At 37.2% G+C, this 11983-nt stretch overlaps 1 protein-coding gene across 5 annotated transcripts in view; it reads right to left on the bottom strand.

Moving 5' to 3' along the window:
- Positions 1 to 11553, bottom strand: part of LOC102687815 (TLE family member 1, transcriptional corepressor) — a 47810-nt gene extending 36257 nt beyond the window's left edge. For 2 of the 5 annotated variants that reach the window (XM_015368477.2, XM_015368461.2), the window contains exons 1-4: positions 10738 to 11553; positions 10114 to 10214; positions 8741 to 8804; positions 8504 to 8548 (exon numbers count right to left, since the gene is read on the bottom strand). In XM_015368477.2, the coding sequence (XP_015223963.1) occupies positions 8504 to 8548; positions 8741 to 8804; positions 10114 to 10214; positions 10738 to 10761 (234 nt within the window). In that variant the 5' untranslated portion in view covers positions 10762 to 11553. The remainder of the gene's footprint in view (positions 1 to 8503; positions 8549 to 8740; positions 8805 to 10113; positions 10215 to 10737) is intronic. The other 3 variants (XM_015368467.2, XM_015368441.2, XM_015368453.2) reach the window with 2 other exon arrangements.
- Between the last annotated feature and the right edge of the window lie 430 nt (positions 11554 to 11983).

An 11983-nucleotide genomic window follows, 5' to 3' on the forward strand; every position in this document is an offset into this window, starting at 1 on the left:
GGAAAGTTATTTTCAGATTAACTGAAATAGTGTAGCAAACGTTTAAACTGGCACTGATGGAAACCTACCACTGCATACAAAAATCCCAGTATTCACTAAGCTGCACCATTCATCTTTTGTAATGACAACCGTTCACAATTTAGTATGGAATAAAGATATGATAAGATAGATACTCAAATGCATACTTATGGCAAGGACAGATTTTCTGTAGAAATTATGCAAATGCATACATTAGTTAAGTTAAAGCATTTGGTTTTTCTTTGGAGATAAAAGGGAGCTCTGAACCACAGTGTTTATTGGTCTGAGAAAATGCAGATTGATAAGATTCAAAATCATTACATTGTCCTTGTTAGATAAATAAATGCAATGAACTCCTTTTATATTGATATTCTAAATGCAGCAGTTATTTTGAATCAGGCAAGGTAGTGCCATTAAAACTTTATACCAGTAGTACATCAATGTCATACAATAGCATGTCAAGCTTAGATTCAATTTACCCAAGTGCCACAGCCAAATTTTCCTATTCCCATGCGCACTTTAAGATTATTTCATTGCTTAAAATTTAATTTGTTCCAACTCAGGTCTCCATGGCAACAGTAGCTAACCCTGCAAATTATTTGGATAATTGGATATCTTATCTTTCTGTTACTCTCAAATCGAATGATTCTGCTTGAATTGCAGCAGCCAATCAAATTTACGGGCCTCCTGAGTAATAGCTGTCGAAAAGTAGCCACATCCATCTCAGTTTTACAGCCATATTAAGTAGGAGGTGACAAACACTGGAATGCTTAAATTTACCAAATGCATTGCAGATGACCATTTTTAAGATGAATATATATCCCGTAAAGTTCTGTAATGATACTGGTAGCCTTCTCACAAAAGGAAAAAAATAATTAGGCTAGAGTCCTATCAACATGCAAAGTCCGTCAAATTCATAAGTATGCATTTAACTTAAGATGTTGCAACACATATCTTTTACTCAAACTCATATAAACTCACCCTTACAAATAATACATTTCTTCTTGCATCTGTACAATTAAGATATCAAACATTTTCCTAGCCACATATTAAGGTTAAATGATCACGAAGCAAGTACCAGTCTCAAAACTCTACTTAAAATACAACAGCCCTGACAGGACCACGCCAGTCTTGCCCTTTATACACTGAGCCAGACAGTATACAGGATGTGCTTTCAGCTTGCCCAAATTCCAATTATCCAGCAAGATGGGCTGAATACAGCAGATCAGCAGCTATTCAGCAGGCAGTGTAAACAATCACCCTGCCCGCTCACAGCTGCGAATGCTGTTGAATCTCTGCCAACTGGCAGGAGAGAAGCTGTCGTCAAGATACTATGAGTCAGTCTCTCTCGCATCTTTAGTATGTCCGGGACCTCCTTAGCAAAATACTACAAGAGACCATCTCCGTGGGCTTCTAACTGTGCCCGGCGCGCTCTTAATAGTGTTACGCATCATGTGAAGTACATTATCTGTTTTGTAACAGCCAGATAGAAATAATAGAAGCTTTCCCAGCATTAGATCACGAGGACAAAAGCAAGCCCGAGTCTGAGCCAAACAATTGGCTATTAATTTAGCCCCCCAAAAATTAAAAATATGAAAAAGAACAAGCCTTTTAATGATGTTTATTAAATGCCAACGAGAATGTTCGTTACACCAAGTAAACTAACACACATCTGTCATTTACCGGTGACAGTAACTTTACATTTAAGTTAGGTTAACTAAATTAATATAGCAACAAAATGATTCACAATTAGACAAAAGACAAATAATTCATTTCAGTCACTACAGGTTGGTTTGTGTGACACCACTATTGACAAAGCTATAAGAAAACCCACATAGGCTCTAAATCCAATCTGTCACTCCGGACATCAATATCTATTCAACATGGTTATGATAGATATATATGAACATACAACTATTAGGCCAATGAAGAAGACAACCTTCTGGACCATAGGTTCATATCCCTCTCATTATCCTGACCTGCTATGGCGGCTTTATGGACCTCAGATAGATAAGGAGGTCTGGATTGATTGCCCAGTCGAGCAACAGCTACATTAACAGCATCTAATGAGCTGAGGCTCGTCTCCATGCCCACCAGTCCACCCCCCTGCCCACCACTTCCTTCAGCGGTTCTGACAGTAATCCATGGGGGCCTTTCATGTGTCACACAGAGACAAAAGCAGTATTCGGTTCTCAAGTCGATTTCTCCTCAGCAGGCAGGGGTACTTTTCAACAGAAAAATGGCAGGGGAAAGAGTCAGGCAGGGAGACAAACAGAGGTCTTCCCTTCTAATTTAAAATCCATACTGTCACTGCCTTGGCAAACTGCTAAACAAGCAGTATTGGCAATTCGCTTGCGCTCTATAAAGCAGTATGTGAGGATTTCAACTAAAAACGTACAGTAATGTTATACTTATTCTGAGTTTCAATTACATCAAACTGCACCACTGGAAATTATAATTATCAATATATTGAAAATACAAAAAAAGAAAAAAACAGGTTATTAAAATATTTCAAGCTCTGCAACTTTTAAAAAAATGTACAACTAATCAAGGCCAATTAATGGGAAAACAAGATGATCTCAGATTCCTAAGGGTGTACAATTATAGTTGACTAGAGAGTGCACTTATCTGCCAACACAGACTTATCTTAGGCCAAATAGCCCAATTCCCAGATGTTCTTTCCATGGCAGAATTAGCAGAAAACTTGCCACTGCAAGGCACAGCTACAGGCACATAGATGTCAGGACAGTTCAAGCTTGAGGATGCGTGCAAAAAAGTGTGCAAGCAGATGTACAAGAAAAAGCAGTTTCACTCAGTCAATACACTAGGAGGTACTGTGCAAACTACATGCTTCATCAAAATGTCATTAAAATTTTATAGAAAGCAAAGACCAATTCATGTAAGGTACAGTCTTTTAAAAACAACTACCAGTAGTTACAGAGCTCTTCCATTCTGCAAGCTAAGGTATTCCGATTCCTGCAGGATCCCAATGTATCAGCTGTGACAACATCAGGTCACCTAGAGCATACTCCAGCAATTCTATTGTACCTAATGAGAAAAGAGATCAAAATCTCTAGTATCAGGATTAGCAATTATTCCATGCAATCTCAAGGGCCCAGGGGAATGGGTCAAAGGACCCTAGAGAAAGAAATGTAATAAGTGTGCAGGTCCAAAGATAAGATAGACTGTCAAATAACCATTACAAAAACAAAAGCTTTTTTATTATTAGGAAAACAGGATAAGGAAATAGTAATGACCAAGGCTGAAAAGACCATTGAAGTAGCAACCTTATTTTTTCACAGCTGCATGAAATTTTAAAAAAGTCCTCCCCATTCTATAAAATTTGCTTCCATAATAAAATAGTTTGAGTTAATTCCAACTGTTGGCAACAGTTCAACAATAACAGTTTGTCATTTAAAGAGAAATAAAAACAGTTCAGCAATTCAAAGGCACTGGACCCATAACTAAAGTACAGAAACTGTAGAGAGTGCAGAGTGTTGAAACACTCCATTGTTTAAAAACTGGCAAGATTCAATTTCCAGTAATTTTACATAACTGATCTCAATCTTATCCACCACAAATGCAGATCAGTAAAAGAATAAAGCCCATCAGAAATAAATACTTAATATAACAGCATTACAAACATCTACTGCTAAGTAATTCTTCATTAAATACACTAATCCAAAAACAATTTAACATTAAGTGGTTGCATTACCCATGCCAATTAATTATCAAGAGCTGACCAAGCGACATAGGCTTAACCAAGTACATACAACACATATGGAAAATTAATACATACAAATTAAGCCCTCTATTTTTATCAGCTGGCCACCTGTTACACTTCCAAAGAAAGTATAAAGAAAAAAAGTGATTTCATGGTACTACTCCAGATCTTGTTTGGATTTAAACAATCTGTCTGCTGTATACCTGTCTTTTGGAGATGTGCTGAAAATCGCAGAGGAAAGAATTCCACAACACATTAGGGTACTTTTTCTACCCATCTTTAAATCCTGGTACCTAACTGTACAGCATAAAAATAATACAATTTCAAACCTTAGCAACAATTATATTAAAAATTTGATTGCCAAACAAAATATGCCCATGTCTTAGAATTATTAAAATATGCTTAACCATGTGACTAACATTCTGTCCATGTCAATTTTAGGGATGGATTGACTATATCCAGTTCTACAACGAGTCCCAATTCAGATTCTTAAGTACCATAAAACAGTGCAACTATATAACTACTAATAAAAATGGCTTTCCAGATGGCTGGGGTGCTGAATAGTATTCTACACCAAGAAAATTGAAATACATCTCACTCCATTTTGAGTGCAAAATTATAACTGAGATCATCATGCAAAGATTCACAAGTTTTTTCCCTTCCCAACCAAAGAGATAAGACAGGTCCTATTCAGTAAAATGAAGTGTAAGACTATGAAAAAATATTATGTTGCACTAGTATGCAAATAATAGTCAAAGACTGACTTACGGATGTGGAAAAATAGCAGGTCAGGATGATCTGTTGAAAAAACAGATCTTTGCCATCAGTTCAGATCACACTGGACAACAGTTCTGGGCTAAATGCATCATTACTTGCCCAAGGTCTTCAGGGAAAGAAATTAGTCTGAAGACAGTTCAGTAGAAGAATGACAGCCCACACAGCTGCTAAAGGGAAAAGGGCAGAATTTAAACATTCTGAGTAGTAGTTTAGAGGGTCTATCAATGGGCTTTAGCAGCAGTGAATCTTCTTTGGCTGCTTGCCACTGAACAAAAGCTAATCCTACACCTAAACAATCCAGGCTTTAGACACAGGAAGCTTTATCTCTTGAATTATGCCAGGAGGCACCAGACAGCAGTCACAGCTGATGAAAATAAAAGGGCATTGCTGTAATGCCTGATGACAGCAGCCCTTCAGAACAGCAAGACTATTAATGTCTGAAGGTCTTATAAGCTGTGCACACGTACTACAAACACAAGAGAGTCCAGTAAGGTCAGCAATTAATTACATACACAGAACCATCATACTAAGCCCTAGAATTATTACCCCTTACTAAATACACCACCTGTATTTGTGGGCTTGAAACTTTCCAACCACAGTATCCAGACATGCCACCTGAGTCAACAGGTTCAAGAACCGGCAACAGAGAATGAGCAAGAAAATGGATTGCAGTCTGTAAACTTGTTTTGGCAAGGGCGGTACAATTTTAAATGTTATGGCAACATAAATACAATAAACATTAACATTGTTAAATACAACACTAAAACCTACAAAAGTAATTAAAGAAGCATTTAAGGGTACTATTATCTTAACATATATAGTTTCAAAATGGCAATAAAACTTGTTACAAATCAGGTTTTAGTGTGATTAAAAAACACTGTTCCAACCTGATCATTCAAAAAAGTAATCTAGAGATAATGTTAAAATATATTAAATGCTTATGTGGTCTGCAACATTCAAAGATGCGCATAAAGGTGCCATACTGAAATTGTCGAGAACAGCTCATTCTGATATTACCACATATCATGAATCTAAGCCTTCTAATGCCAAATACATAAATGTGCCGTTTTAATTACGTGATATGAGAACCCTGGATGTCTCTTGTGCATTTTCTTATTTAAATGTACCCATTGTCTCACTCATTAACACAACAACTGAACTAGTACATTGTGGGGAATGAGAATGAGGGGAAATTATAAGTGACCCATAAACAACCCCTATTGTGGTCCGATTCCAAGTGTTGGTAAAACCCCATGGGAAATCTTGAATTCGAGTCTCTAACATGCTGAATAGGCCTATGGTCAAGCCAGTTGAGTGTGCAGATAAAAGAAAACTAGAAAAACTGGAAAATCTGGTTGATTACCTAAGAACATCAATGTATCTTGAAAGGAAGAAAATAATACTTGTATTTTGACTGTGCAAGCATGAATCTAAAAGTACACAACACTGTATGGTAATGACATTTAACGATTTTCTCCTAAAAACAATAGAGCCGACTTTTTCATAACGTCTTCCTATTTAAATCAGTGGATACATTTTAATGATACATTTTTGTAAGGGGAAAGTGTCAGACAGAAACAGAAGTAATATTACTAAAAATATTATAGGACATGCCATGAACGTGGAGGAGTAAAATACTTCAAGATAATGGTTTTATATTTCCATAATTAGAGTCCAGTTTGAAAGTGCTTTCAGTGTGTATGCTATACATCCCATATTAAAGCACATTTCCTACATTTTTAAAGCAGGAATGTTAAGCTGGCATACACATCTTTGAGCTGGACAGCTGATTGGGAAAGTTTATATATATATAAATACTCATCCTTGACTGAGCAGCAATGGCTGAATTAAAAAAATACAGAAGACCCACAGGAGGCCTTCACAATGACTGAGTCTGTAGTTAGCCCTGGAGACAAGCATGCCTTGGAGCACAAGGCAGGGGGGAAAAAAGACTTTCACAGCAGAGCATTTCCTAATAACAAAGACATTGTCAAAATGACATTTCCTTTACAATGAATGCTAGCGTTTGCTTATAAGCAATAAAAAGAATAATTTCAGCCTGCCAGGAGCCTAGCTAATGCCCAGTTTCCCTCTGGAGAGAATTCCTGTCAAATGTAATGAGAGCTGCAGAGGCCTTCTCTACAACATAATGAGCACTTAGGACGCACTGGTGATCAGTCAGAGAAAAGGCATCAATTTGAGCCTGGTTACACCCTTGGGCCCAGACGTCACCAGTTTTAATAAGAATTATGATTACTTCATGCTGCACGCCTCCACAGGATCTGCGACACTGTCTGCACCGTCAGAAAGGCTGGACCACATTTATTCAGATTGTGCAGCTCAGAGAATGTGTTATTATTGCACATACCAGTCTGTTTTTCAGTTGTTGATCAAGCAATCAACCTCTACAGATAACTTGGACACTGTCTCCCCCAGAATATATACAATCCAAGTAGGTTTACATTACCTTAAACCCTGATGCCAAGGCACTTCAAAACATACACCACCCTGAAGCATTTTTTCCCCTCTACGCTAAAACATCACTTATCAGTTATGAAAAACCACTAAAGTGTACATTCACACGAGACATCTCCGATATTATCCAAGTCCAAAGAACGTGAATATTCAATACTTTATCATTTTATTCTTAGAACCGTTGAGGTTCCAAATACTCACTTGACGTCAGTAACTACATTTAAAAAAAAAGTATTACAGCACACTTAGAAAAAAGGAAGATAAAACGGCATTCCTGTAAAGATTTCAGTTCTTGGTTATTCTAAAAAACTATTAGTTCTATCCTTGTTCAGTGAAAAATGTCCATAATAGCATTAAAAAACTGATCATGCATTTTTATCCACAATTCATTGCAAATATGCAAAGAAATAAGGACATTTCATCAAAACCTTTTAATGTAAAAAACCTGTCATCTTAAATACAATTGCTTCCAATTTTTGTAATTTTCCTCTCCACTGGATTTTAGAAACAATTAGGACAGACATGGACTAAGTCCTTTTCAGCATCTATTCATCTTCTGACATTTAATATGAACAGTCAAGACAGTGCTGCTATCAACCTTTGAATTGACTACGAATATCTATGGAAAAAGACAGAAATGTACTGGGAATTTCAAAGTACATTAGCTTAGTAAAACTCTTTGAGCACAGTGAAAATCTGAAGACTTCCATGATCAATTTCTTCTCCTTTAGCCCATCAGCCATGCCCTTTAATTTAATGAAACAAGGGTTTGCTTCGAGACAGCACAAATGCATCAAGCAAGAATTTCATTCTACGTTTGAAACACTGCAACCTCATCTAATGATAATCTTCTAAAAGAAGCAATCGATTACTTAAAGACTCATTGTTGCCAAGATCCTGATGAAAAAGTGAATGTCAGCATACAAGCAGAGTACTTACACTCAGCCTTTAATTCATTCTTTGGCAGACAATGCCTACTCAATTCCATATCAGGCTGATTTAGTCATCATTTAGCTTCCATTCCCCTTTCCTCTATGTTAATACCACATTCTTTTCACCTTCATCCTGAGCTAACTATGTTACACATCAATCTAAACCAATCTGCAGTCCTGTAATGCAAAAGACACTTCCAGGCTATATCCTTACTTACTAGAGTCCTGTTGCAAGCAAGAAACATCAACATGAATTACATGCTTTTACACTCTTGAAGTCACTATTGCAAATCAAGAGTCAAAATCTACATTTATAAAACAGTCAAGCCAAAAAGAATAATGATGCAAGAAAAGAAGGTTTTTCAAACTTACTTTGAAGACCTTTTATCCTCATTCAACATTAGCCATTTTTGTAATTTAGATGACAATCTCTTCAGCTGCTTTCCCATTTTACAAACCCCATCCTCCCTAGTATGTAAACTAAATTGGTCCAAAGATATGAAACTCAAAAGGCAAGCACCTGTTCTAATGTAAACTTGGAAAACTTTTGTAAGTGAAAGAAGAAAACGGAGCTTACCTGTTTATGCATTTCGATGTTGAGCCCGTAAGACATTTCATAGTACTGTGAACACATGTTAATCTTGTCAGTTTCAGAGCACACCTCACACATTTTTTCAAACATCTGTTTATGTCGTAGATTTCCACATGCACAAAAGTCAACAACCATGTAACATCACAGATTACTTTCAAACGTGTTGATTTTAAAAGGAGAAATTGGCAATCTGCACAAAAAGCCTGCGTAATAGTAACTCACCATTACATAGTGCCTCTGCATTTCTGTCTTTTCACTTGCAAGTTTTTCACATTCCAGTTTGAGACTAAAAACAAAGGTCAAATTACATGTTCAATTAAAATGTATAATAGGAAACAGTTAACAAAAATCGCATTAAGAACTGACATTACTGTAACAAGCCTGCCTTAATGAAAAAGTGCTGAATTTTGCATATTTAGTATCAACATGGGCCTAAGAAAGTTCTGTACTGAACTGCAAATTATCAAGCAATTATGCAATTAGCTTCAATTTAAAAAAAAAGTGGCATATTGCATTTACTATAAAGAGCAATTCAGATCCCAAGTCATCCTTGTTAACTTTCCAGTAATTTCACATCAAACATGCACTGTTGGTGACTGTGGCTCCCATAATGACAAGGTGTTTTTAATGCACTATAGGTAAACCATTTTAAAGTAAATTATATACATGTGGACCTCAAATTCAATCACTGACACATTTACATCAGGATCTCTGTTCAGTTCATTTTCTTTCTAGAACAAAATGTTAAAGTAGTGTATAATAAGATTGTCTCAGAAATACTGTGGCAGCATTCCACCTTCACCTAAGACATCCAGTCTTACAAATTGAGTTCAGGGTAAATGAAAATTGTTTTCTCTGAGTTCTTTTAAGCCAAAGGTAATGTCATCTATATTCAATATGACTCCATGACCACTCATACAGGTAAGTGTTTAAAAAAAATAAGATGGCAAACAAAGTAATGCTCCATTCTGGCTGTTACAGTGATTACCATTTCAATATTACTGAAAGGGAAAACATTTTGGTTCACTAATGCAGAACTAAATCACTTGACATATATAAAAAAACAAGGGCGATTATATTTGAAGTGTTGCTGCAATTTTGAGTAAATAAAATGCTTAACTGCTTACATATTGTTTCGATAAACTCCATTTTTAAGTGGTTAGGCTGACGTACCAGACTGCACACATAAGCTCCATAAAGTATATGGAGCTGCCATTACACTCCTAAGCCAAATTCCTCACAATACCATTTCAAAACACACGATAGTTAACTGTTCATGGACACCAAGAAAACAAGCCGGGATCAGAGTTAATAAAGGATGAAAAACATCGGCCTTAGAACTTTTGAAATGCAATGTAAATGTCTGTAGAGTGTATGCACACCCTAAACCACAAGGACATTTAGACAAGTCCTGTCCACAGACGGAAGGAAAGTGGTTATTTAACCTGACTACAAACGCCACCCTCTGGTTCTTCAACCTTACCACACTTTACCTACCGCAGAATGGACACAAAACAGTCAAATGTAAATAACTCGTCCGGAATTGAGATATATTCGCGCTGGCTACTGTTATGTAAATAGGAAATTGCACTAACCTGTGATATTGGGCTTGTAGAAACTGAAACTCTTCTTTTATCCGATCCAAAGACTCGGGAATTGTGAATTTAAAGGGCTGCCCAGGAGCCTGGTGCGGCGTCTGTCAAAGTAGAAATGAAATAAGGACAGCAGAATCACGGGTTTTATGTTGCCGATTTTAGTTCACAATTTTGAAAGGAAGTTTTATACGCACACGACACTACAAAAACTGAAACAAATCACAAGCGGGGCAGACAAGTCCTAGGCTGTCGTGTAGGAAAAAAGCTATAAAACGCTGCAAAGATATTGCTGTTACCAATTAAGTAAGGCAAGAACGTATCATATGCAACCCATTTAAAAAAAAAAGACTGCGCTGTGCATTTATGACTTAATCAAATGAGAAACAAAAGGAAAGCTGGAAAACCACGAAACGAATAAACTCTGGCATCAAAACGACTGAAGAGTTAGCGCATGAGCGACTGGATAGCATTAACCCGTATTATAACAACGTAGCATTCAGTGCACTGTAAAACGTTCACTTTTTGCATACAAACGAACAAATTAAAACTCGACGAATTCAGCCAGGAAAGCAAAAGCCGCGAAGTTTCCTTTTTCCCCCATTTCCTTTGTACTGTTACACTCACAGGGTGTCTGCTTTGAGGAAACATTGCTCCTTCAGCCAAGCGCCTCCTCCGGGAATCCTCAATTCTCGGTTATCTTTTAACCCCTTTCAGCAGAAATTGAGAAGCACAAGCAGGAAACTCTGAATTAGGATAAATTCATCCTGGATCCCCGAAGAAATGGGGTCGTAAAGCAAACCAAACCTCGGTGCCCCGTCCTTTTATTTCACTCCACCGTCTCCTTCGCAGAACAAAACAAGCGCTTCCTAGTCGTCGCAGGTCTGCAATTAACTTGTGTTGTACAGTGGACCTTCGTTGATTTTCGAGTTAGTCCAATAGAGAAAGCGAAAATCCCCCCAAAAATGAGAAAATCATTTGCTCACAAACAGCGAAATAAAGTCCACCCTGGAACTGTTTTTTCTTTCCCCCAATGAAACAACGTAGCGCTGGTTCCCCGAAGCGATATCCAGAAAGATCAAAAACAAAGCGAACAGGCGACACATACAAAAAGACCAAACCGAAACGTTTGTCGCAAAAGTCTCAAAAATAATGATTATTTTAAAAAAAAATAACACCTCCCTCCAAATGGCTGATGAAGTATCCCCCGCGTGTGCTGTTCCAGGATAAAATGAAAATGTTTTTTTTAGCAAAACATGGAAATGCACTTGATATTAAAAAAAACAACTAAAAAGTACTCGATAATACAACACCTAAACTATAGCTCAATAATAAAGCCGAATATTAAAACATAAAAAGTATCAATAAAAATGGAAATCTTAATAATAAGAATGACAATACAGCACCCAACCCCACTCTTCCCCACTGCTTACATTAACACGCGGTTTCACACTCCCTGAACTAACCAGATCTAGACCTGCCTCTGAAAACTCACGGCAGCCAATCAAGGTTAGATGTACACGTGGGGTCATGACGTTTCCTCTCTAACTCGCCAATAGAATCAATACGTGAGAGTTCATGCTTGTCGATTATGCTGAGATACGGTAAAGGCAACCAATGGCAGAGGAGAGAGTGCTAAATGTAAGAATGAAGGATGAGGTGGTCGGTCTGCGGGAGAGTGACAATCCTCAAATGTCAGTCAAAGTAACGTGGGACGAGTGCGAAATCCTTAAAGAGACAGAATCGGATTTTTTTTCTCCTTGTACAAACAATGCGATTTCGATTTCGTTTACACCTTGTTGATTTTGCATTCAAGGAAAAAAAAAGACCTAAAATGTTCTAGAAAATAATTAAGAACATCAGGTTTGAAAGG

This window comes from Lepisosteus oculatus, chromosome 3, assembly GCF_040954835.1.
Source record: "Lepisosteus oculatus isolate fLepOcu1 chromosome 3, fLepOcu1.hap2, whole genome shotgun sequence".
Lineage (NCBI taxonomy): Eukaryota > Metazoa > Chordata > Actinopteri > Semionotiformes > Lepisosteidae > Lepisosteus > Lepisosteus oculatus.